General features: G+C 40.6%; 1 protein-coding gene across 4 annotated transcripts in view; it reads left to right on the forward strand.

Annotated features, from left to right (window-relative positions):
- Nucleotides 1-22,734, forward strand: part of lrba (LPS-responsive vesicle trafficking, beach and anchor containing) — a 179,846-nt gene extending 157,112 nt beyond the window's left edge. For 3 of the 4 annotated variants that reach the window (XM_023406305.2, XM_087174014.1, XM_087174013.1), the window contains exons 47-55: nt 506-673; nt 6,144-6,233; nt 8,131-8,308; nt 9,932-9,997; nt 11,687-11,842; nt 14,440-14,607; nt 18,428-18,529; nt 18,671-18,867; nt 22,544-22,734. In XM_023406305.2, coding sequence (XP_023262073.1) covers nt 506-673; nt 6,144-6,233; nt 8,131-8,308; nt 9,932-9,997; nt 11,687-11,842; nt 14,440-14,607; nt 18,428-18,529; nt 18,671-18,867; nt 22,544-22,699 — 1,281 coding nt within the window. In that variant the 3' untranslated portion in view covers nt 22,700-22,734. The remainder of the gene's footprint in view (nt 1-505; nt 674-6,143; nt 6,234-8,130; nt 8,309-9,931; nt 9,998-11,686; nt 11,843-14,439; nt 14,608-18,427; nt 18,530-18,670; nt 18,868-22,543) is intronic. The other variant, XM_023406306.2, reaches the window with a different exon arrangement.
- The last annotated feature ends 1,194 nt before the right edge of the window (nt 22,735-23,928 follow it).

The following is a 23,928-nucleotide window of genomic DNA, read 5'->3' on the forward strand; positions in this document are numbered from 1 at the left end:
ACAGCTTTACACAAATTAACACAATTGCCTGTTTTTATGAGGAAACCATAAATGTTTTTTCCCTCCTTTGCCGGCTAATGAGGAGAGAAAACGACTTGTACCTCAACATTATGGCGGTGCAGAGACGTCTGCAGAAGAGCAACATGGTGCTTTTATCCGCCCACAACCAACAGAAAAGAACAAAGACTGAGGCTGAAATGGCTCCCTAATGAACTACAAGAGTCCTCTAATGTTTTGATGCTCCCATATGATCAGATATGGATTTACTGTGCTTTTTGCTCGTTACAGAAATCATTGGCAGATTGTGTCACAGGAACAATTAGCAGGAAAGTCTGCTTTCTCTGAGGAGTTCATCTTTGAGAGACATTAGTGATAAAGGCTGTTCAGTAATGGGATGAGGAACATGTTAGGGGAGTAGCATTTGGTTAGAGTATGGTGTGTAAATGGCGTACATCTGTTGACATTGACAATACTCCTGATCCTCTGTCCTCTCTTCCATTTACAGGCTCTGGAGAGCGAGTTTGTGTCCTGCCAGCTCCACCAGTGGATCGATCTGATATTTGGCTACAAGCAGCAGGGTCCCGAAGCCACGAGAGCCCTAAATGTTTTCTATTATCTGACCTATGAAGGCGCAGTCAACCTCAGCTCCATCAACGACCCCATGCTCAGAGAGGTGAGGCTGCTACGTGACACAATACATGTACACACACTTTAATGCACGTTTATGTACCGCCTGGCTGATTTAATTCACTTGGCAGATCCTGCTGAGTAAGTGGAAAATACCATATTACAGTAAGTACACTTGAGTATTAGCACTCTCAAATGGATGCTTAATCTTCCTATATTATAAAAGCATCTGTCCATTCTCTGCATCTGTATTTCATGATGATTTTTGATGCCATTAGCCATGTTAAATTGTTTGTAGAATGGCATGGGAGAGCTAAGCTAACAATCCATTGGCAGGTATTGCTGAGCTGAGTCTTTCCCCTGTGTGACACCTCTGAAAGCACTCCACCAAGTGTTCCACTTTAACGCCTTAAAACCTCCTCCTTGGCTTTCATTCATTATTCATCCCCCTCACTTTGAACTGCTGCGCACGCGAGCTGCACTGGCCTGCCCGACAGCAAACACACAAAACACTGAAAAGAAAAACACAGCTAGCTTGCCCACAGCCAAACACCAGCCTGACAACTTCACCAATCTGCTGTAAAAGGCAGCTAGCCAGCAGCAGACCAATCTTTGCGGTGGCTAAAAATGGCACGTATCCTATTTTTATTCTTGTCAGCATATACTCACATTGCTTTATACTGGGTTTCTCTTGAGATAATTTCAGTGAAGTAAAACTGGATTCTTACTGTCAGTGTTTGGCTATAAAAACCAAAGTAAGAGGAGATTTGGAAACATGGCGACATCATTACAACAAAGTCTGGAAGGCAAGAAAGATAATCGGTCACACAGGTTGTAAACATGCCAACAGTTTAACCAGATTATTGAAAAATCTTTAATTAAAGGTAAAAACAACAAGACTAGGTCAAAACCTATGGCCGGACCATGTGTGTTTAGGAGGACATACTTCTTTGTTGTGGAACCTCTGAAAATAACTGATGTTCTCGTGTTATATTTGCATTCTGCCTGGTGTCGGCCAGTTTTATCCCTTTATCTGTTTGTTTCTCTCAGTCAGTCACAGACATTCGTGTTTATAGGCCTGGCCTCTCTGTTGTGGTCCAGGCAAAACAGCAAGACAGCTTGTGTCTCTTGCCCCATTTGACTTTGTTGTAGAAATATTGCTGCGTTCCCTTATGTTAGCAATTAAAGTGGAGAGTACAATGTTATTATTACCAATAGGAAGAATGGACAAAACAATGAAAACAAGACACAAGTTGTAGTAAATCAGAATTATCCTTTAAGCAAAGATCCTCATAGCAGTGAGGTATAAATGGAAATGAGATCAGTGTCTATCAAACGGCTGAAATGCGTTTTGCCTCCACTGTTCTGCTGCCCTTCATGCTCAGTGACTGGAGCATCACGGGCACCAGGGGTAGTTCCTTGATTTATCACCTCATTCACCCTAATTCCCATCCAGATGTGGTTTGGCCTTTAGCTACACACACACACACACACACACACATACACACACACGCACGCACACATGCAGATTCATTACCATGGTGCACTGGTCATTTCCACACGCAGTCTGAGCCCATTACCCACTCTACTGGTCAACACACACACACACACACACACACAAACACACAGGCACACTCACCACAAAATTGGATCACTGGTACAGCGACCATGGGATGGATAAATCCACATACATAAAGGCCATCATCAGAGTCAGGTGCTTGTGATGTGAGTGGTACTAATGAGTACAGGAATGTAGATTTCGGATATGCATGTGTAGCATTTTCAATAAATCATGAATTGTGTTACATTTTGTGGGAAACCTGCTGCATTACTTTACAGCAAAAATGAAAGAAAATGCTGTTGTTTCCTCTTGTAAATTAAGTAAATTATGTGTGAAATATGAAGCAGTGAGAGCAGCAATGTTTGTTTCACTCTTTAGACATGAAAAAAGAGAGCGTTTGTTGTTTTCTCCCCCCGCTCCCCCCTCTGATGCTGTGAGTCCAATCTGCTGGATTTCACCTGCGAATTCGCCGTCAGTCTGAGCACTTTAATTAGTTAAATAAACCAAAGCAGTGTTATCCCTGTGAGCTGAGCCAAGGCTCTCCTTCAACTGTGTTTGTGCGGAAGGAAGCATGCCCTGTCTGTGCAGAAGGTGGAAACAGAGTTCCAGGCCTGGGCCTTGTCATAGCTGGAAGCTGGGGGTGGCTGAGGGCTGCAGGAGCTTTGAGACTGAGGGCTTTGGGTTTGAAAGTGTCCCCAGAGTCTGCCATTACTGAGTGACAACTGTTTCAGCCTGAGCTGTGGTCTGGGCAAGGCTAGGCCACATTAGGACAGGCCCCGGGGCTGTTCAATGTCAGGGGGATGGGTCACAGACTGTGTGTGTGTGTGTGTGTGTGTGTGTGTGTGTGTGTGTGTGTGTGTGTGTGTGTGTGTGTGTATGTTTGGGTCGGAAAGGTAGTAGATTGGGGCAGGCAGTTCTGTATTCCTGGTTGGCCAATTCTGTATTCCTGCCACGCTGTTTGGCAACCGCTAACTCCCGCCCGCTGCAACCAACCTCACATACACAAATACACACAGACTCCAGAGATTTGTATGGATCATACCTTGATATGTTTGTACGTACATATTGTATGTATACATGCATTCACTGGTATGTGTATACCTTTGTATATTTATGTGTGCTCATCAGCATAAATGCACATGGCTGTGTGTTTATGTGTGCATTTCTGCTCTGGGGAGAAAGTTTGGAATATTTCAGCACAGATTAGGGAATGCTGTGGAGACCACTGCTGTGTTTTTCAAAACCATGATTACTTCCTGTCCTGCCTCCGCCGCAAGTCAAGAGAGCTGTGTGTGTGCAGATGCATTTATGCATTTGTGTGTGCAACCTTGTGCATGGCATTCACAGACATCTGTGTTGCTTCTCAGTGTATAAAGAGAAACACACCCTGTGTTGCCTTCTCTTCGTTGTACAGGGCTTCCCCTCTTTCACATGTGATTATGGAAAATCCCACAGCCTCTTACACCAGTAACAAAACACAGAGCCCCGTCTGAATTGTATAGTGTGTGCGTAATTCGGCAGAAGACGGGAAATATACCCACGCGAGTGAACCTGCTTTGACACTCAGCCAAAGTCATTCACCAAACACAAGGCCCACTGGTTTATTTTCTTTGGACAATATGCCCTTCACTGCATTTTCCTTTTTTTTCTTTCTTTTTGTTAAGTAGGGACATCTAAAGCTGAAGATGCAGAATATGCTGCTACGCTGATTGTCAGAGATACAAGGCCATTATAGTTCTGTTCATAGAGTCAGTGTTGTTGTTGGGTCGATTTGCATAAAAAAGAGCATGTTTTACATGGAGATCCATCTTGTCGAGTGGCTGAGTAAATCAAAGAGCAGGCTGGGACATCTGAGCCGAGGGCGTCTCAGCCATTTAAATGTATAGAATATAGAAAACCTTCATCAGACATGGGCCAGCGCCCCCAAAAGAGATTGGCCTTGTGGATGGCCCTTCATATAATCACCTGAGCATCGCTTTGGCATATAGGGAGAGGACATGCTGACCTAGACTCAGCCACTTTCCAACGTTCCACAGCCTCATAAATGTCAGAGCTGAACTTAATGAAGATAGGTTGAGTGGCTCTGAGGAGCCTCTTCTTCACATTAGCTTAAGCAAAATGCTGGGCTCTGCGGGCAGAGGAGAGGGGAGGCACTTTGACCTTGAATGATACACTGATGTCCTCTCACTAACAGACCAACTGTGGATGAGATGGAAAATGTTACGATTCTCTGTCATGATCAGTGACAGTGATCACGTGCTGTTGTGATCTTTGAGGGTCTTTACTTAAAAAACAAAAATTCTTTTTAGTCATTATCATGGTAAGCAAACCTAATCCTTATCATGTATCTTGTCTTAACTTATCACGTGCTTTTATTCTTTAGACTGTGTAATTAGGCCGAGTGGTGAATTTACACTCTCCCATACAGTGGAGGATTTCATCTTATTGTTATTCTCAGACAGAATGATTAATGCAGGTAAAAAAAGGGAGAATCAAAAGAAAAGTTCAAAACTTGCAGAATGACATAAACGTTTAATAGAGTAGATGACAAGAGAAGAATATGATCTCCTCTGTCTTATAGTTCTGAATGGACAATTTTGGTGTCTGATTATTGAACCCAAAGAATCAGAATCTTGTAGAAGATAGTTGAGATCTCTCCCTCTCCTCGCCTCTCTGGTCTCTGGTTAGTTTCAGACAATGGGTAAGAGCAGACTAACTTCCCAACCTTTTTTCTCATGGAAATACCATATGCAGGCCTCAGCTATGAGCTCATTCTCGCAGGCCTCGCCAAGTCAGGCTCAAACGTCTCAGCCTACACACACAAGCTGTCACTCCCACACAGCCAGTCACAGTGCACACCAACATACTGACAGGTCTGTCATAATTTTGTGCCGGCCCTTTTCTCTCTGCCGGTCCCTTTTATAAACCATCTATCATACTATATCTGTTTCACGCTATGATGATTTTTGTAATTTCTGCTTAAGGTTTTTGTACAAACTTCTGCTGACTCTTTCTTATATTCAGTTGATTTCTGCACTTTGTGTTTTTAGGATGTTTTTTTAAAATAGAAATATTAAAGCTTTTTATCTTTGCGCCTGCACATGCCCACATTTTCTTTTGTAGATTTTATTTTTAATAAAATGTTTTAATGTTTCTTCTTCTTTCTCTTCCTAGATTTTATTGGATATAGAAATAGAAGTTTCTTCTTTCCTAAATCACATTAAAATAAAGCAAAAAAAAATAAAAATGAATGCACTTATGATAGCCAATAATGTTAGCATTGCTGTAACAATTATTTGCTTGATCCATTAGTTAATTAGTTAATCAACACAAAACTTCTCTTCCTTTTTCTTTTTTTGCAATCTAAAACAATAGTATGGTAATGTAGAGGAGGGGGATATATTGCCATAGCCGTGTACATCCATACACTGCTGTGGGTGTGTTCCATCCTGTGCTGGCTGGCCTGACAGTGAGCTGTGTGATGATGTCCAGAAGCTGCTCGGCCGGCGTCTGCTTTGACATTTATGGTCCTATACCTCTTCATTAACACCACCTAACCAGCCAACAAGCCCGCCTGTCCCAGCCCTCCTCTGATTCTGTGTGTGGCTGTGGAGGATAGATTGATGTGTGTGTGTGTGTGTGTGTGTGTGTGTGTGAGTGTGTGTGTGTGAGTGAAAAAGCATGTTGAACATGAGCATTTTTTTTCTTCTTTTTCGTTCATTTCTCTCCATTTTCCTGTTGTTTAAATACAATATTGTTAGATTGGTGTAGCCTTTATCAGATAATGATGTGATCTTAGGAAATGTGTGATCATGTTAGACATATAAACTGTATTTTTTTTTTTTTTTTTTTTTACATTAGCACTCATTTGACTTACAATGATGCAACAAAAATCTAAATAAAATGAAAAAGGCTAAACTCTTTTCTTCTCTCCTTCCTCTCTTTTCTCCCTCAGGCTGTGGAGTCTCAAATTAGGAGTTTTGGACAGACCCCCTGCCAGTTGCTCATTGAGCCACACCCACCCAGAAGCTCAGCCATGCAAGTGGTGAGTGATGCACACACATATATGCAAACAGATAATCTAAGAAACACACACACCACTGTGCTTATAATGCTCCAGTCTGAAAATACTATGATGGATCAGAAGCCAACACAGCTACAGTATCAGCTCTTGTGCTGCCTGTTTAACGCCGTCTCTGATTCCTGGGTCTGTCCTGATGTTGGCACTCTGCTTCACATAAGTCTCAATTTTTTTGGCTCATTCTTTTCATCCCTCATATGCCTCCTGTCCTCTCTTTCCCCATCTAAAATTGTGGGAAAATAAAGTCTTGGGTTTGAAAGCATCTCCTCTCTCATCATTAGTGAGGTGTGTGTGAAAGGGAAAGATCACAAGCATTCGTGTGCATGTGTGTTTAGTAAAAGGTTTGCGGGAAAGGCACAGCTCCTGGCAGGAAACCTGGGTCTGTGCCAGATTTTCAACCTGAGCTAGAAGCAGAGGAGATCAGCGAAGGAGAGCAATGAGCAGCAGTCCTGAAGGCACGGCTTTTTAAGGGCCAAGGAGTGCAGTCAGGGTGCCTGCTTGTGATGGACCAAGGCCCCATGAGTCCCTATTAGTGTGGTGTCCCTGTGGCGCTGACAGCTGGCTGTAGACCACCACCCAGCGCACACATGTACACACAGACACAAACTCAGACTGGTGCTTTGAATCCGCCTCACTTACTGTATGGGCAAATTCCTCTGAAATGTTTTTATTTTTACTCCACCACATATAGTTTTCAAACATAATATTCAGACGCCATAATTCAGTCTCATTTTGAACCCTTGCCGCAGCTCCATATTCCATCAGAACACCCTGTTCTCTTTTGCTTTTACGTGTTCTTGCTCTTTGCTTTCTCTCCATCCTCTCGCATGTGAGTGTGTTGTCAGAGTGTCGGCATCTGCCCATGCTGGTGGTAATGATACTGTCAGTACGTCTGGTTAGCTGTCAGACACACCGGATTTACTCAGGTCTGTTCCTGATGTTAAACACTGATGTTCTTCTTCTTTACACGCAAGGAGGAAAATGGCTCTGTGTTAGAGCTGCTTAGTACAAACACTCTGTAAATGGCTCTATGTAAGCTCCTATCTAACCGGAGGAAACACTCTGATAGGTCAATGAAATCTCTTTTTTTTTGTTATGACTATTTTGTAGTCGGTGTTTCTTACTGTGAATAAGTAAAGAGCTGAAATCTAATGTAACGTATATTATTTTTATGAGCATTTATACTTTTTGCATACTATAAAATGTAGAAGTAGTGCTGAAACGACAAATTAGTCAATAACAATATAGATAATCAATTAATCATTAAAGTCATGTAATAGGCCAAACATCTTCTGCTTTCAGGTTCTCCAATGTTGGTATTAGCTTCTTTTCTCCATCATTGTAATTTGAATGTGTTTGGGATTTTTGAATCAAAATAAGTACCTGTGATTTTTACAGTTTCTTTTGACAGTTTTTAGTAAAAAAAAAAATAGATTAATAGATAGATAGATAGATTATAGATAGATTTATAGTAAACTCATCATTAAATTATTTGTCAAATTAATCGATAATGAATATAATAATATAATTGTTAAACCTCCAAGCTGAATCAGTTTAGTCGTCCTGTCTTTCCTGCAATGTTTCTTCAAAACCAACATCCTGCCTTTTCTGTTCAAACTTTATAACAAACTCTTTTTCCTAACTTGTCTGTGCTGCTGAAATGCTGCTTACTTCTGTCCTTCTCAAGCTTCCTAACTTTCTGTCTTTTCCTTCTCTTTCCTCCCTCTCCCTCTGTTTTTTCCTCGCTAACACCGACTGTGGCTGCGTCCCTTCTCTTTTTTTCTTTTACTTTACTTTTCCACATCTCTTCTCCGCGTCCCGTTGTCCGTCCCGGGGGCCTGAACAGTATCTTCTCCTGCAGACCCCGCTGATGTTTACGGAGCAGATGCAGCAGGATGTTATCATGGTGTTGAAGTTCCCTTCAAACTCTCCTGTGACCCACGTAGCAGCCAACACTCAGCCGGGTCTAACGTCACCTGCCATCATCACTGTCACCGCCAACCGCCTCTTTGCTGTCAACAAATGGCATGGCCTGACAGGTGAGAGATTTAAGTCCATGCACACATACTGTATATTCATGTGGTGTCCCATCATTGTTTTTGTGCTATTAAAAGATGTGTGCAATTAAAAGAATTTGCTCTGTGATTTTAAGCCGGTGCGATTCCGCATCATATTAACTTCAAGGGTATTTTATTCAGGTGAATATAATCTTTTGGTACCACAGAATTATTTTCACACTTCCTCTTTTCATCTCTCTGCTCCATACTTAGTGGTGTCTAATTAATCTGAGGATTGACCCGTCTCGTCTCTATGGGATAGACGTTGATTTGGGAGACAGTTGACTGTGTCTACTGGATAGCAGTATCAAATGTGACACATGCAGCAGCCAGCATTAGGTCTCACGTCCACCTCCATACATCAGCCGCTCACTTCACAAAACCTTATTTACTCAACATCCATCCTACCCCGGAAGAAACATTAAATTTGATATCTGTGAATTTATTCGGATGAAGACTGATCGGTTTTCAGCAGAATACAACCTCATCCATGCGCACCACAGACCAGATGGATTAACCTAAATTGTTTAGTGAGCTGGCATAATAAATAAAGATTTTTCATGTTGCTGTTAGAAAAGCGAAAAAATGGAGATATGTGCAGATCCAAACTTGTGTTCAGGTGCAGAACAGGGAAGCACGTCAACAATAAAAAATTAAAAAAGATTCAAATTTTGTTCACGAGCAGATTGAAAGCAACACATTCACATTTAATGTTTTACTTGATGCAGCTAATATGCACAAGTTCTATTAAATTGAAATACTGTGTCAGTGTTTATGTTATGCTGTGATATCTAAATCAATACACTGGTGCAGAAACAATCAATAATCGATTAGTCGATCGTTAATCAACAGTTTTGGAGAGATTAAATGTTTAGGTCAACTTCTCAAATGTTAGAATTACTGTCTCTCTCTGGTTTATGTTATTATAAAGTGTCTGGGTTTTGGACTGTTGATCAGGCAGAACCAGCAATGTGAAGAGGTAATCCTGAGTGCTTTGAAATTGTGATGTTTTTTTCTGAAATTTTATAGGATGAAAATGTAAACATTAATTGTAAAGACTTAATCAGAGAAATAATCATCAGATTAATCCATAATGAGTACAATGGCTAGTTTCAGACGTCTGCTTAGGTTCTGGGACACTTTATAGTCTGAACAATTAATTGGTTAATCAAGAAAATAATCAAGCTGTTGATGGATGAAAATAATCATGAGTTGCAGTACATAAAACTAAATGAGCATTATTCGTTATTAATGGGCTGAAAAAAAATCCTATTTTATGTCCTGCTTTTACACTTGAATAAAGAGAAGTCCGTTTTTTGAATCAGTTTACCAAAATGTGACAGCTGCCTGGAGCTAAAGTGACTTGGTTGTGCCAAGAGATGCATATTTTAGGCCACAGTAAGTGTAAGGAATCATTGTCTCTATGGCCTTGGTAGCTTTTTGACATAACTGATTTCTAATTCGTGGAAGAACTCGTGGGCCGGTAGGTGACACTGACTCTATGGTTATAATTTTCAGTGTGTTGTAATGAACCGAACCCCAGCGTCTACTTCACAAGGCCACACGATTACAATATTAATCCAGTCTGTCTTCTGCTCTTGTCAGGTCATCAGAGCTCAACGGTGCAGGACCAGCAGTACCAACTTCCTGTGGAAATTGACCCGCTGATAGGTATGCTGTCATTAATGACTGTAAAAGAATCCACACACATACATATTCTTTACATAGTGCGAGCTTAAATATGCATGGAATGATTTTTTTGTGTGGATTTATGTATGAATCCTGCTGGCATCTTGGTGACTCATGGCAGTCTGCAGTGCTGTGTCCCTGGACAGTAGATTAGAGTTGTTTCTCAGCCTCTGCCCCAGTTCACTCCTCATGATATAGCCCCTGCTCTCACACTAAACCATTTGCATGCAAATTGGAATGCAATGAGCTGTAGCCTAGGCCGGCATTTCATCATCAACTCCCCCTCTTTCTCCCTCTCCATCGTCCCCTCCCTCCCTCCCTTTCTGCATCCTCTTTGGTTTAATTTGAGCGGAGGGAAAGGACGCATGTCAGTGGAAATGAATATGAATGTGGTAATAATGTGTGATTGAGAATGCACGGCGGACGGCTGTCAGGACAATATGGGCGCCTCTCATCCTTCACGACTTGTTGATGAGCAGGAGAAGAGTGCCGAGCTGCAGTGATGTATGGGATGCACTGGCGGAGCAGGGAGAGACCAGCCACTTCTATCTGCTCCCGCCTTCGCCTCTGTCGATTTCCTGCAGCCGCTCACAGTCTCACATCTGCGAAGGGCGCTGTTCCTTCTCTGCGATTGTTGTGGTCACTCTTTGTCTCACCAGACCATTTCCATACACTTTGTTTTTTGTTTTTTTCTAGCACTTGACTACTGAAAGTAACCAAGCTTTATTCTCACATATTCATCTTTATTTGCACGTACAGTGTTTCTCTTGGCCCCTCTGTACAGGCAGAATAAAGAAATCTTTGTCTGTGCATCAGTATTTATACACTGCATGTTTTATAGAAGCATTGCAGTGGGTGTATGGTGTCATTGAATACACATTTTTCAGGCAAATTCTATCCTTTAAATCTTTAATATTTTTTGTTTTGTTTTATCATGACACTGTTGTTTTCTCCTGTCTTAAGCACTAAAGCATAGATAATGTTCTAAATAATAAATTTTTGTCTTTGTGGGGGAGCCTGTGAGTGTTTTGGGGTCGGTTGAGGGGATTTTGTGCTTGTCAGTAATATATTTACACTGTTTGCATTCCTGGAGGAGTCTCAGCTAAACACAGTAAATTGAGGATGAGTGCTGAGCCAACTGTGGCTTTGGGGAATGTTAAAAATGGGTTGAAATATTAGTTGTAGCAGGTATACTGGACTTTCTCAGTGTCCATACTAAACAAGCTTTCCCGACACCTGTTCTGCAGCGCTTTTGACTCCAACAAATAAGAAATACTTCACAATGGACATATCTCTCTAGAAAAGAAAAAAGATAGCACTTACTGAAGAGAGAATGTCAATAAATTTGCTTTGTAACTAACCATTGGCTCAATTACACAAGCAGGATGAATTTGCAGTGTGTGTTCTGACTTGAGTGGTGCACATATTTTGTGAAGAAAAAGCATGCTATCATTTGTCTGACTCACAGAAGTCTTGTATATTTATCCTCCAGGATTTTTCTTAGTATTCTCTCACAAATCTTTGCACTGTGAAACTTAAACAGAGATGCATCAGAGTGTGGGCCCTTTGAAAATAGCTGAGAGTATAGATGTTATAGATGTAACACTTTTCTGTCCATTTTCAACAGTCTTTTACTTTTACTCATTTTATTTTTACCCCTCTCCTCTCCAGCCAGTAACATGGGCGGTCACCGTCGCCAGATCTCAGACCTGCTGGACCAGAGCATTCAGATCAGCTCACAGTGTTTCATCATCACAGCCGACAACCGCTTCATCCTTCTGTGTGGCTTCTGGGACAAGAGCTTCCGGGTCTATTCCACTGACTCAGGTACTGCTTATCCCTAGCTGTTAATGTTGTCCCCTGAGGTTTCATATGATCAGGAAAATCACACAAAACTGCTTCTCTCCCAACTTTTTAAATATATACCACATCATGTCCAAACATCTTTATCGTAAACATGCATTAGCATAGGCCACTATTTCCATTCTGCAGATTCGTTATCATCATTGCGTCATTTCTCTTCTATTTAACATATGACATGAAACACTCACTGAACTATATGTATTTTCCGTCTCAACAAAAACCTAAAACGCATTTGTCGAAAACATGATTTGCCTGTGATGCTACATTTTTTAGGTTGGAAAAGAAAATAAATCCATGAAGGTGCACAGCCTGGTAGCTCTTAGTGACACATTCATTATGAATTGAGAGATACATGAAGCTACATGCCAGAAATAATGAAACTTGATTATTTGCTTAATAATGGCATGGACCCCAGAAGCTTTAATTGCAGTAGTATGAAGCTGCATGGTGCTATGAAACTGATGTTACATTCATGCCACTTAAAGCATGACACCTTTCTGTTTCTGTCTTGTGCCACTCTCAGGCCATGATGTCAACTCTGAACATCAGATGTCTCATAAACTCATAAGCAGATTGCATTGAAATATGAGGAACACATTAAAAGGATTAACCTTTTTAAAGTTAATGAAGCTCCATGGGCTTTCCTCTAGCACCATCCTCAGGACGCACGTCTTCTTCTCCTGAGCCTTGCTAGTGAGGTTCTAAGACAGACAAAAAAAAATCATCAGTATGTTTGTCCAACACTCTTGTATTATGTCATGTAATGAACATTGCAGCTGTTAGTAGCCTTTAGAATTGAAATATTTCAGATCATCAGTTCAATAAACAGTGCAGTTTACAGTCTCTGCTGTTTATGCTGAGCTTTACTGTACTGTGCTGTACTGTATTGTAGCTGTCCCAGTGCAATTGTTAAAAAATTACACAATTACTTGCTGCAGAAAGGCTCTCTTTATTTCCTCTTTATTTTGCCAGTTGAAGGCATGTCTGCTGTCAACACTTCATTGTAGCTGCATATAAAATCAGCTGTTTGGTTTAACAGTTGAACTGCATCATTTCTTTGAGATACTTTCAGCTGCAGCACATAACTCTGTTCTCAGGCTTGAAGCCATAGTGTTAAGTTATTGTTTTAAATTAGTGAAGTCCAGTTTGATTTCTTCTAAGTACAGGGTTTATAAAAGATGGGAAAAACATATCACATAAATATCGGTTACCTTAATGTTCACCCACTTTGAATATACTGTACAGTCCTTCACAGTGGTATCGTGTGTCTGATACTCGCATACACACAGATGAATGCAGACATTTTGCACACACAGCACACACAGCACACACACATACACAGGCGCCATCAGGTCAGGGGTCCTAAATGAAACTGTCTGAAGCTTCATCTCTGTACCCGGCTCCTCAACTCTTCTCCCCAGCCCCATTCAGAATCCTACACACATCTATACAACAAACCCCGATTCAATTTCTGCAGGCCAGGCCCTCCCTGTCTTTTAATGGAGGAGGGAGGGAAGGAGGGATGGGGGCACAGAGATAGCTCTATTGTGTGACTGCCACCGGGGTGTACGACTGGAACGTGAACACAGTTTAATCGCACACACTCAACAGCTGCCACCAAGGGTCCCTAAAGCCCCCAGGTTAAAGAACTGAGGGATTTTATCAATTACAAGACTTGATTGGTACACATGCACAAAACACATAGCCTCATACGCATGCGTGCACACACATCCAATTTAATTTGTGTGTGTGTGTGTGTGTGTGTGTGTGTGTGTGTGTGTGTGTGTGTGTGTGTGTGTGTGTGTGTGAGAGTGTGTGTGAGAGTGTGTGAGAGTGAGTGTGAGAGCAGATTAGTGTTCAATATGAGGTTCATGGTAGCCATTATTGCTCCAGCCATCATTTCTTATTTTCAGTGTTTATAAAGATGTCAAACATTTTACATCTTTGATGTCTCTGTTCTTCTTTGGAAGTTTACTCAGTGACCCGCCCAGTTTCATAGTAATCCTCATCTTTTCACTGAGGTATGGCTCAATTATCCAATGGACAGTGATTTTGACTCCTAGACAGAAATGTCATGTGTTGCAAACTATTCACTGTTTGACTGCAGAGGTCACACTATGAGGAGCGTAATGAGTATTAGACAGCTAGACAGTGGAGCTGTGGTCTGGAAATCTGACAGCAATTAGCCTCTTTATATATACACATGGAGCGCACTGCATGTGTGTGGACACACACACACACTGACTCATACGCACAGAGTTGGAACAAATATTTATTCTTGTCTGGGAATTAGTAGAGGTCTGATCTTGTAGTACAACTAGCCAAGCAGACACATGATCAACAAACACATGGTGTGGAGTTCAAAAGAATATCCATTTATAATCTACAAATTTATGACTAATTTACTAATTATATATATGTGTGTGTATATATGTATGTGTATGTATGTATGTGTATATATATATATATATATGTGTGTGTGTTATTATTATATTGTGTATAATGCACTGTTTGTAGACAAATGAATATTGATACTTGCGAACATCTGTGTGCTTTTGCAGGCAAACTGACTCAGATAGTATTTGGGCATCGTGACGTGGTGACGTGTCTGGCTCGCTCTGAGTCGTACATTGGAGGAGACTGCTATGTCCTGTCAGGCTCTAGAGATGCCACCCTGCTGCTGTGGTACTGGAACGGAAAGCACAGCAGCATTGGAGAGAGCCCAGGCAGTAAGTATAAGTACACTGGCAAACCTGCCTGATATGTGAACACACACACACACACACACGGGTATTCTCAGAGTGCTCGCTCTCCCAGACAGTTCTGACTCTGTGATTTACGGCCTCCTTCTGTAAAGTAACAACTAGTTTCGTCTGACCAGGCCAGGCCTCCTGCATACAGATTGGATTTCGCAGTTCTGTCACACCAGGAACAGCTTTCGATAATGTGTTTGAGATTGTGTTTGGGTTTCTGAGACCAGATATTGTGTGCGTGTGTTTATATATATATATGTGTGTGTGTGTGTGAGAGAGAGAGAGAGAAGGAATCTGTCTTTAATGTGAGTGAAAGTGAGAGCCACTTAGAGACGTTAAATGTGATGTTGGGGGTCGTCGACCAGCACGTGAAAGTTCACCACCATCTGAGGGCCACGGGGTCACGCTAGTCGATAAAAGTGAAAAATGTCTCGGGCCTCCCTTATGTTACCATAACATATGGCATTAGCCATGATCAAAGCGTTGGACACACATTGCTCAGTACTTAGCCTCCTCTGTGCTAATTTGGTCAGCTTAGATCAATGTACATGTTGTTAAGTGATCCATTACAAATGGGCTGAAATTTATGACAAATTGTGATTTGGTTAATAAGCCACACTGGTTTTTGATTTGGGGGACAGATTATTGTTTGTCACTTACCTCATGTACGCTGATGTGGGACGTTGGAATCCAGAGAAAAAGTTTTCTTATTCTCGCAAGTTAATTGTTAAGAATTTTGAAACTTTTTCTAAAGAAAGAATAAATATTTCTGTGAGTTGAAAAATAGGGTAATATAAACCACATTATTATTCTCTGGTCTCATTTTGTATTATTTATTTCTATTTTTTGCTCACTTTATTTTTCTCAACAGAGAACATAACAAGTAGAGACAGATTTTATTTTATCAGCTGATGTTTCAGCAAAACTGTGTCTGTTTCAGAGCTTTGTTGTTGTCACTGTCACAGCCTACAAGTTGTTTACTGAATTTGACTGAATATTGCGAGTTTACACTAAAGTTTATATTAACTGGCTCAAATAATGACATCGTGCTATACTCTACTTCTAAAATATAACAATTTAACTACAGCTTCATAAAAACAGATTGTATTTTGATTGATTCATGGAATTATCTTGCTAAAGTGGTTGTGTGTGTGTGTGTGTGTGTGTGTGTGTGTGTGTGTGTGTGTGTGTCAGTCTAACCTCAGTTGGCTCAATGCAGTTACCACGCTGTAGCTAGAGAAGCAGACAAAGCAGTTGTCATCCCAACCCCTCACCGCCACAATGTGATGCTCCATTGCCCCAGACCACAGGAGGCTCTTCCAGACATGAGGCTCTGCTGTAGACACACACACACACTCACACACTCACCCTCACATGTATTCAGAAAATATATACAGACAGCAGACTTTTCTTTATTCCTCTTCCAAAAAATGAAACACTTTCAAGCTTAAGTCTCCACATACACTTGTATAGGAGCACGCACACACACACATTCCTTTTCATGCATAATCCTCTGTGAATATCCCACACACTTCATAAGCTTGACACAAATGCCTCTGAATGGCTGATATGCACATGTACACGCTGACCTACACTGGCTTGAAAACATGTTTTCACAGACACCACTGCCATCTGCTGGTCACTGCCAAGGTGACACTTGTTAGTGACCTCAGTTGTTTTTGTTGTTTTGAATGGACTGAACACCCTGAAGTGATGAAGATGAACATTTTCTTTTAGTTATTAAAGCACCAGCAATATTTATGTATAGATTTTTTCCATCATAAATGTTTTAAATAGAACACATGTACACACCATCATGTATTTATTTATTTATAGACACACACACACACACACACACACACACACACACACACAACTACTTTTTCCACACTCGTCCAGACAGTTGATACCCTCCTCAGTGTCCCAGCTTAAGTCATATACAGGTATAATACTGTAATCAGATGCAGCCCTGGTTCAAAAATAAATGGCAGGTAGAGGCTCAAAAGGTTAAGAGATCCAGCAATATATCAGCTTTATTGATCCTGTCTGAACAAAGTGGAACATCATTCTTAAATCCCCAGGCTTGTAGGGCCTAACTTAGCTTTGCCCACCTCGTTTGACCAGTGTTTGTGCTGCTGGTGTTGATTTTCAAAGAGGACGTAAGGAGTTTAAAACAGTCCACTAGCATGAAAACAGGTTACGTCAGTAATTAGTACACAGTAGGGTTTTTTTGTTTGTTTTCTTTGTTTTGCTTTACGGTTTTGATCATTAATCTCTTCAGTGTGAATATCCCATTCCAATTTGAACATGGATTATTTTAATTTCTTTTATTAATAATTTCAATTTCCGAACATGTTATTTTTTCAGTCACAATCAGTTTATTGATTTAGGTATCCCCTTGGATCCAGTGATCTTATTAAATTGAAACACTGATGCAGTCTTCACATGTGACAGGAGTTAAACTTGCCCTCTAGTTTGCCTTTTTACAAGGGTTCAGTGAGCAGTGTGTTCTGTATATATATAGAGTCTTGCTGCTAAATCTAATTAAGGCTTAACAGTAGCTGTGGCCTTTATGAAAAAGTATCTGCCTTGTTAGTGAACCTGTATTGAGTTATAATTGTTCATATTAATATTCATATAATTGAATTAAAGAGAGAAACTGCATTAACAAACTCTAAACCATATTTGAAACTACTACAGTATATCACAGAAATATTGTATATTGCTGGGTTTTATTGTAGGAAAGGAAATTTTATTTTCTGTATTACTTAAATTACATCCACACTAACCCTAAAGCCATTTTGGATTGGTATACAAATATTTGTCGAGTAGTGTTATCAAGGATTTAAACATAAATCATGTACTGAGTGTCACTGCTGTGTGCCTCTTTTTGAGCTGAACTTGACCTCTAGCAGAAGAAGATGGGGTCACTAAAGACAAGGACCCCTCCCTGAGCAATAAACCCCTGATGAACTCCATGCTCCAGTTCAGGGATGCTGCCTCACTACTGGCCACTGAACACACATATTCACAGCTCTGTTGGCCTCCACAGTTTTCACACTACAATAGGAATAAAAGTTTGGAAACAGCATCTGTCGGCCATCGATCCATCTACATTTGTTGTAGTAATGCAGAAAAGTCCAAACTCCATGCAAGTGTGCATTTGTGTGTAATTGTGTGTGCATGTGCTTACAGACAGAGAAGTAGAGAGCGATTTTGTTTTGTCGCTCGCCCTGACAGCTCAAACCAAAACAAAATCACACAAACTTCATGACTTGGACCATAACACACTCTCGCTCCCTCTGGCTCTGCTTCTCTGTCTAATGCAGAAACATCTGGATCCAGTGAAGGCGGTCATGGGGAGAAGGTTTTAAAGATAGGGAGAGGCGGTGGGTGACAAGTGCTAGAGAGGGAGAGTGAATGAGGGGAGAAATGTGTTTGCAGGATAACAGGCTCAAAGTCTGTGAAACAAGGAACAATACAGATGCTTCCATGAAAAAAGAAAATATAAAAATAGAGCTTAACAACTTAATGACATTTTGGTTTTTGTGTTTAATTTTATACATCATTGTGTTTCTGTGTTTTCAAATAGTTGTGCAAAATGCTTTTTACATGACTGAATTGCTTTTATGCGCTAATCTTATTTTTAATTTCATTAGTCAGCACTACAGTGTAAAGAATGGGGAAATTAGGATTTTTTGCTTTTTACTCCCTCTAGTGACCAAATGTGGTTATACACTTTTTTGTGTTGCTGTTGTTGGTGATATACAGACCTGTTTTGTTTATGTTTCCCCAGCAGAGTTCACCACACCACGGGCCATCTTAACAGGCCATGACTGTGAGGTGACATGTGCAAGTGTATGTGCCGAGCTGGGTCTTGTCATCAGTGGCTGCAAAGGTAAGATTGTGTGTTTGCCTGAGTAAATACATCCATAATCTAAATTTATACTTCACAACAAAAAGATTCACAAATATGGATGCCTGATAAAAGGGAGTACAAACTGAGCTCCTCTTATTATGTTTTCTCATCTGTTTGCAGAGGGTCCTTGTCTGATCCATTCCATGAATGGGGACCTGCTGCGGACCCTGGAAGTCCCTGAGCGCTTCACACGGCCCCGCCTCATCCAGTCCTCCACCGAGGGACACTGCGTGATCTATTACGACAAGGGACAGTTTTGTCTCTTCAGTGTCAATGGCAAACTGCTGGGACACATGGAAATAGAAGACAGCATCAAGGTGAGGAAATGTAATTCTGCATGAGCATGCATGTGAAAGTGCCTGTGCATGTGTGTCTGCACCACATCAGTGTAAAAAGTCCTCTCACTGATTAATGCCTTTCTTATGTTTTGAGATCTGAGTAAGGGAAAGGTCGGCTCGCCTCAGGGCAAGCTATGGTTTCACATCTCTTTTATTCCCTCTCATAAGCATACACCAGAGGAAATGGTCCTTTTGATCCAGAGCCCTGTTGTCAGGTCAAATTGCGTCGGCAGCGGTGGTAGAGAACATTCCAAAGAAGTGGTCAACTTTGGACACCAACACCATTAACTACCCTCCAGCACAGGACGACACATTCCCCATTTCCCACATTTCCTCCCTCGTGGCTAGAGTGACACAAGATAGCGGCTACTGCCTTTGGTTTCCCGACCCGTTGTTTCCGGTTTGGCCTGGGAATTGTAAGCCAGCTCTGACAGACAGCCACACGCCTGTTTCCTATTAAGAAACCTCTCTCGTGCCCAGGCCTCTAACCTACCAACCAGCCTGCTCCTACATGAAGCCACAAATACAATGTAATATAGTATAAACACAAATATAACTTGTGTAGGACGTGATTAATGACCACACACAGTCAAATACTGACTGAGTGTACTGTGATTAGCTTGTATGCTTCAGAGCACTTTATTGCTTCTTTAAGAGAAATTAATGATGTCTTAGAAACTTGCAGAGGTTTGTGTTTTTATCAGAGTTCCCTGTAAGGATGTGAAGCTGTGACTTGGGAGCAGTACAGGCCACTGCTGGCCTTGCCATCTCTCCTCTGGTGCTGTAAATTCCAGCCATGTCAAATGGCATTAGGGAAATCCTAACATCTTTGAGTGAGGCTGTTAGAGTCTCAGCCCCCTCCTGCCTCACCCCCCATTAGCTCCACCCCCCTCGTCTGAAACTCCAGCAGTATTTAGTGCACTCATGTACATACCAGAATCTCCTTAGCCTTCAGAGCCTCAGCACAGTATGGCTCCTCGATAAATAAGTGTTTGTCCTGGCCTGCAGTATCCACTTAGAGAGAGACAGTAAAACTGAGAAAGAGAGAGAATGTATGCACTGTGAATTTATAAGGGTCTGAAGTCAGAGGTTAGATGACAGGCTAACAGTCGGCATCCTAGTCTAATAGCAGAATCGAATGACAGGAGCCATACTGAATGGATTACAGTCTTTTAAGTACTAGTATAACTCAGGCAGTGTAACCATTCCAGCGGTTTTTTCCCTGCCTGCGTCCATGTTACAGGGGGATTAACAGCACCATAAATTAAACTTTTTACCTTCCCGAGTCTCAGAATCCGCCCACCGTTCCCCGAAAGAAGTAGGAAATATGGGCTTCAAAAGTGCATGTGTTTCTGCTGCAGTCATTTTTTAGTCATCTGAGCCTGGGTAGCCATCTTAGCTCCCACAGAGCCATCGGCCATCTTGTTTGACCGCCCAGTGGCACAGGACTGATTTATAATGTCTGTCTGCAGCCTCCTACCTGGCCGGTCTGACATGTCTGCCAGCTCTCCTGCCTCCTGCTGGGCTGCACTAAGGTCATGGACTCTGTTAGTAGATACACAAAGTACATTAATAGAACACAGTAACTGGAAAAGTGGGCTTTTTTTCACATTTATTGTGCAATACAGCATCTGTTCATGGGGGATGTTGCAAGAACCAACTAGCTTCAATTAATGAAATTTAAAGCAGCACTAATAAATATTTTTATAGTAACAATGGGTTAAATGACTGTGTTACATGAAAGGGATTGCTTGTAGTGACAAGCCCACAAAGAATTATCATCCAGTTTCCCTCAGCTCAACAGACCATTTTAGGTTCTATCAGCTTGTTGTTTTGGTTTTATGGTCTTCAGCTATCCCGTTTTAGTTCACCTTCATTTCCAGCAGCATTAGGCGGTTTGCCAGTTAAACATCTCTAATAAAGCCACTGTACACTACCTGCCCAGTACCACGCAACAGAGACAGTTGGAGTAGCTGGTGAAAATATTTGAGCATTTGACAGCTGCACAGCCAGATGTTTTCCCCAGAGTTTCCATGAGTTGGTTGAGACCAAAACAGAGCTAAAAGGAGAGTGAATATTTGACCTCTATTCATCATGGGCCATAAATGCTAATGTTGTTGCTGGTTATACACATATGCAACAGCTAACTTGTATGCCATAACATAAAGGTGATTATACATCAATGTTATGTTTCTGACTCTGACTGTTCTGCTGCCCCCAGGTGGCCAAAAATCCAACCATTGCTGCTTTAAATTCAGTTTTTCAATATTGGGTAGCCATTGTATTGTATGTATAATGAATTCATATACACTGTAATTCAGTCCAAGTGCATTGATCATGATTGGCTGAATGGAGCATTATATTTATCACTGTTGTCAGATTAACTCTTAATGTTGATACACAAGACAATTACTGTACACACAAAGCAGACCCACACGACACAAATCAAAACAGCGCTGCACTCAGTCATGCTCCATTCCCAGCCATCTTGGATGATGATCTAACGTGGCAATTAGACTGGATTGATTCTGGAGTTCTCCTGCCAGTGAGTGCATCATTGTGTGCATGTTTTGTATGCGCCTGTCTGTGTGTGAGTGCCCTCACATGTGAGTTTGTGCCTATCTTAAGTGCGTGCATCATGAGAATAAGAAACAGATCTCATTTAATTCAGTGTGGTAGGAAATTCCACAAAGTGTTTTTTATACAAAACATTTGCCTAATTTAGGCTGCACTTTTTCTATGTCCAATCCAGTATGTGCTGGTCTTGAAGGGTTATTTATGTTTTCCTTAGTCAAGTTCCTGAAAATTACTTCAGAAGTGAAGTTGAAGTTTCATTTTCCCATTTAATATGAGCTTGATTCAACACACATGCTGCTGATGATTGAAGTGTCTCTTGCTGAATCACTGCAAAGCGGCTGCAGCTGAAAGACGGCTGACTTCGGTGTCATAAAACCACAAACGAGAAAGCTCTAAATTAGAGTCATTTGCTGCTTTTAGAACTCACATTTTGCCTCGTCATTTCATCAGCTACGGTTACTTGCTGATTGATGCTCCTGACTGTTTAAGTTTCAGCTTCCACTATGCACTGTGCACATAATAGACTCCAACACACGACTTGATTTGTGTACGTCTGATTCCCAGGGGACCCATTCAGCTGTTACAGTTTGCAGGAAAAGCAGATGAGACGAGTAAATCTCAGAGCCTCACTGTGGGGAGCCATCTTTGTTGCAAGTCAGTGTCTGTGTACAGAAAGCCCCTTAAGGATGAGCGCCACTGACCTGGGATATTTTGTTGGATCACATGACCTCACAGTATGAGCTTTACTTTTGACATGAAAGATAAACTGGTCCCAGATCACCAGTCCTATTCGGAGACAATTTATGCTTGTGGTTCCAGATTGAATAGCTTTGCTGCTTTTTCTGTTGGTTTTTAGCATTGAAGGGCAGTTAACAGATGATCCAATGAGTCAGGCGGTGTAGTCACTGGGGCACCTCCCAATGATTCTTTACCACTGGAAAACTATAACCAATTTCAAACTCTTATATAATGTAAAAGTTGTAATGTGTGTGACTTAAAGGAAGAAAATGATAAAAAGGAAATTCTCAGGCCCATTAAACTGATAAGTATGACCTTTTTCTCTGTTTTTCTTTGGTAGGCCATGCTTCTCAGTCGTGATGGCCAATATCTGCTAACAGGTGGAGATGGAGGTGTAGTATCTGTCTGGCAGGTCCACAACCTCAAGCAGCTCTTCACCTACCCTGGCTGTGATGCAGGAATCCGATCCATGGCCATGTCGCATGACCAAAGGTAACAAGCACACGCATAAACACGTGCATACAAAAAAAATTATGAATGGCTGCAAATAGTGGTAGAAAAAGACAACAATGGAAGGATTGGTGTGCTTAAAGCAAGACTATTTACAATTACTTTTGAAACATTAAATCATAATTTTTTCCTCCTTACAAATAAAAAAAGGTGAATTTATAAATTATAAAATGTAAATATGTAAATATAAAACACCTTCCAAAAATACAAAAAGTAAATGTGCAAATTCGCAAAAATGTCTTTCAAATATAAACCAAATTTGCAAATACACGAAAAAATGATCTGTGAATACATTCAATTCATTTACAAATAAATGAAAAGCATTTGTGAATATCTACGTTTACAACTTTGAAACAGACATTTGTTAATCAATTTTCTATTTGTGAAAAGAAAAAGCATTTGTGTATCTCAACTCTACGCTTGTGGATTTCTTTACTATGACTTTTTATTCCTTACTATTTTATGATGTTTTATGCCTTACTATACTATGTAGTTTTTATGGCTTTTTAGCCTTACTATGCTAAGACGTTTTTATGACATTTATGCCTTACTATACTATGAAGCTTTTATGACTTTTTATGCCTTACTACTATGACATTTTTATGACATTTTTATTACTTACTATACATGACGTTTTTTTACCGTACTATAATATGACGTTTTTATGTCTTACTATACTATGATGTTTCTGTGACATTTTTTTACCTTACTATACCTATGACATTTTATGCCTTACTCTACTATGACGTTTTTATGACTTATTATGCCTTACTATAATATGTCTTGTTTATGGCTTTTTATGCCTTACTATACTATGACCTTTTTATGACTTTTTGTGCCTTACTACTATGACATTTTAATGACTTTTTATGCCTTACTATATTATGACACTTTAATGATTTTTTTTATGCCTTACTATACTATGACTATTTATGTCTTACTATACTATGACGTTTTTCTAACTTTTTATGCCTTACTGTACTATGACATTTTTATGACTTTTTATGCCTTACTTTACTATGACGTTTTTATGACTTTTTATGTCTTACTATACTATGACTTTTTATGCCTTACTATACTATGACGTTTTTATGACTGTTTATGCCTTATTATACTATGACGTTTTTCTAACTTTTTATGCCTTACTCTACTATGACGTTTTTCTAACTTTTTATGCCTTACTGTACTATAACGTTTTTTCCTTACTATACTATG

The sequence above is a fragment of the Seriola lalandi genome, unplaced genomic scaffold, assembly GCF_002814215.2.
Source record: "Seriola lalandi dorsalis isolate HSWRI2012SDOR001 ecotype SW California unplaced genomic scaffold, Sedor1 jcf7180002054301, whole genome shotgun sequence".
NCBI lineage: Eukaryota > Metazoa > Chordata > Actinopteri > Carangiformes > Carangidae > Seriola > Seriola lalandi.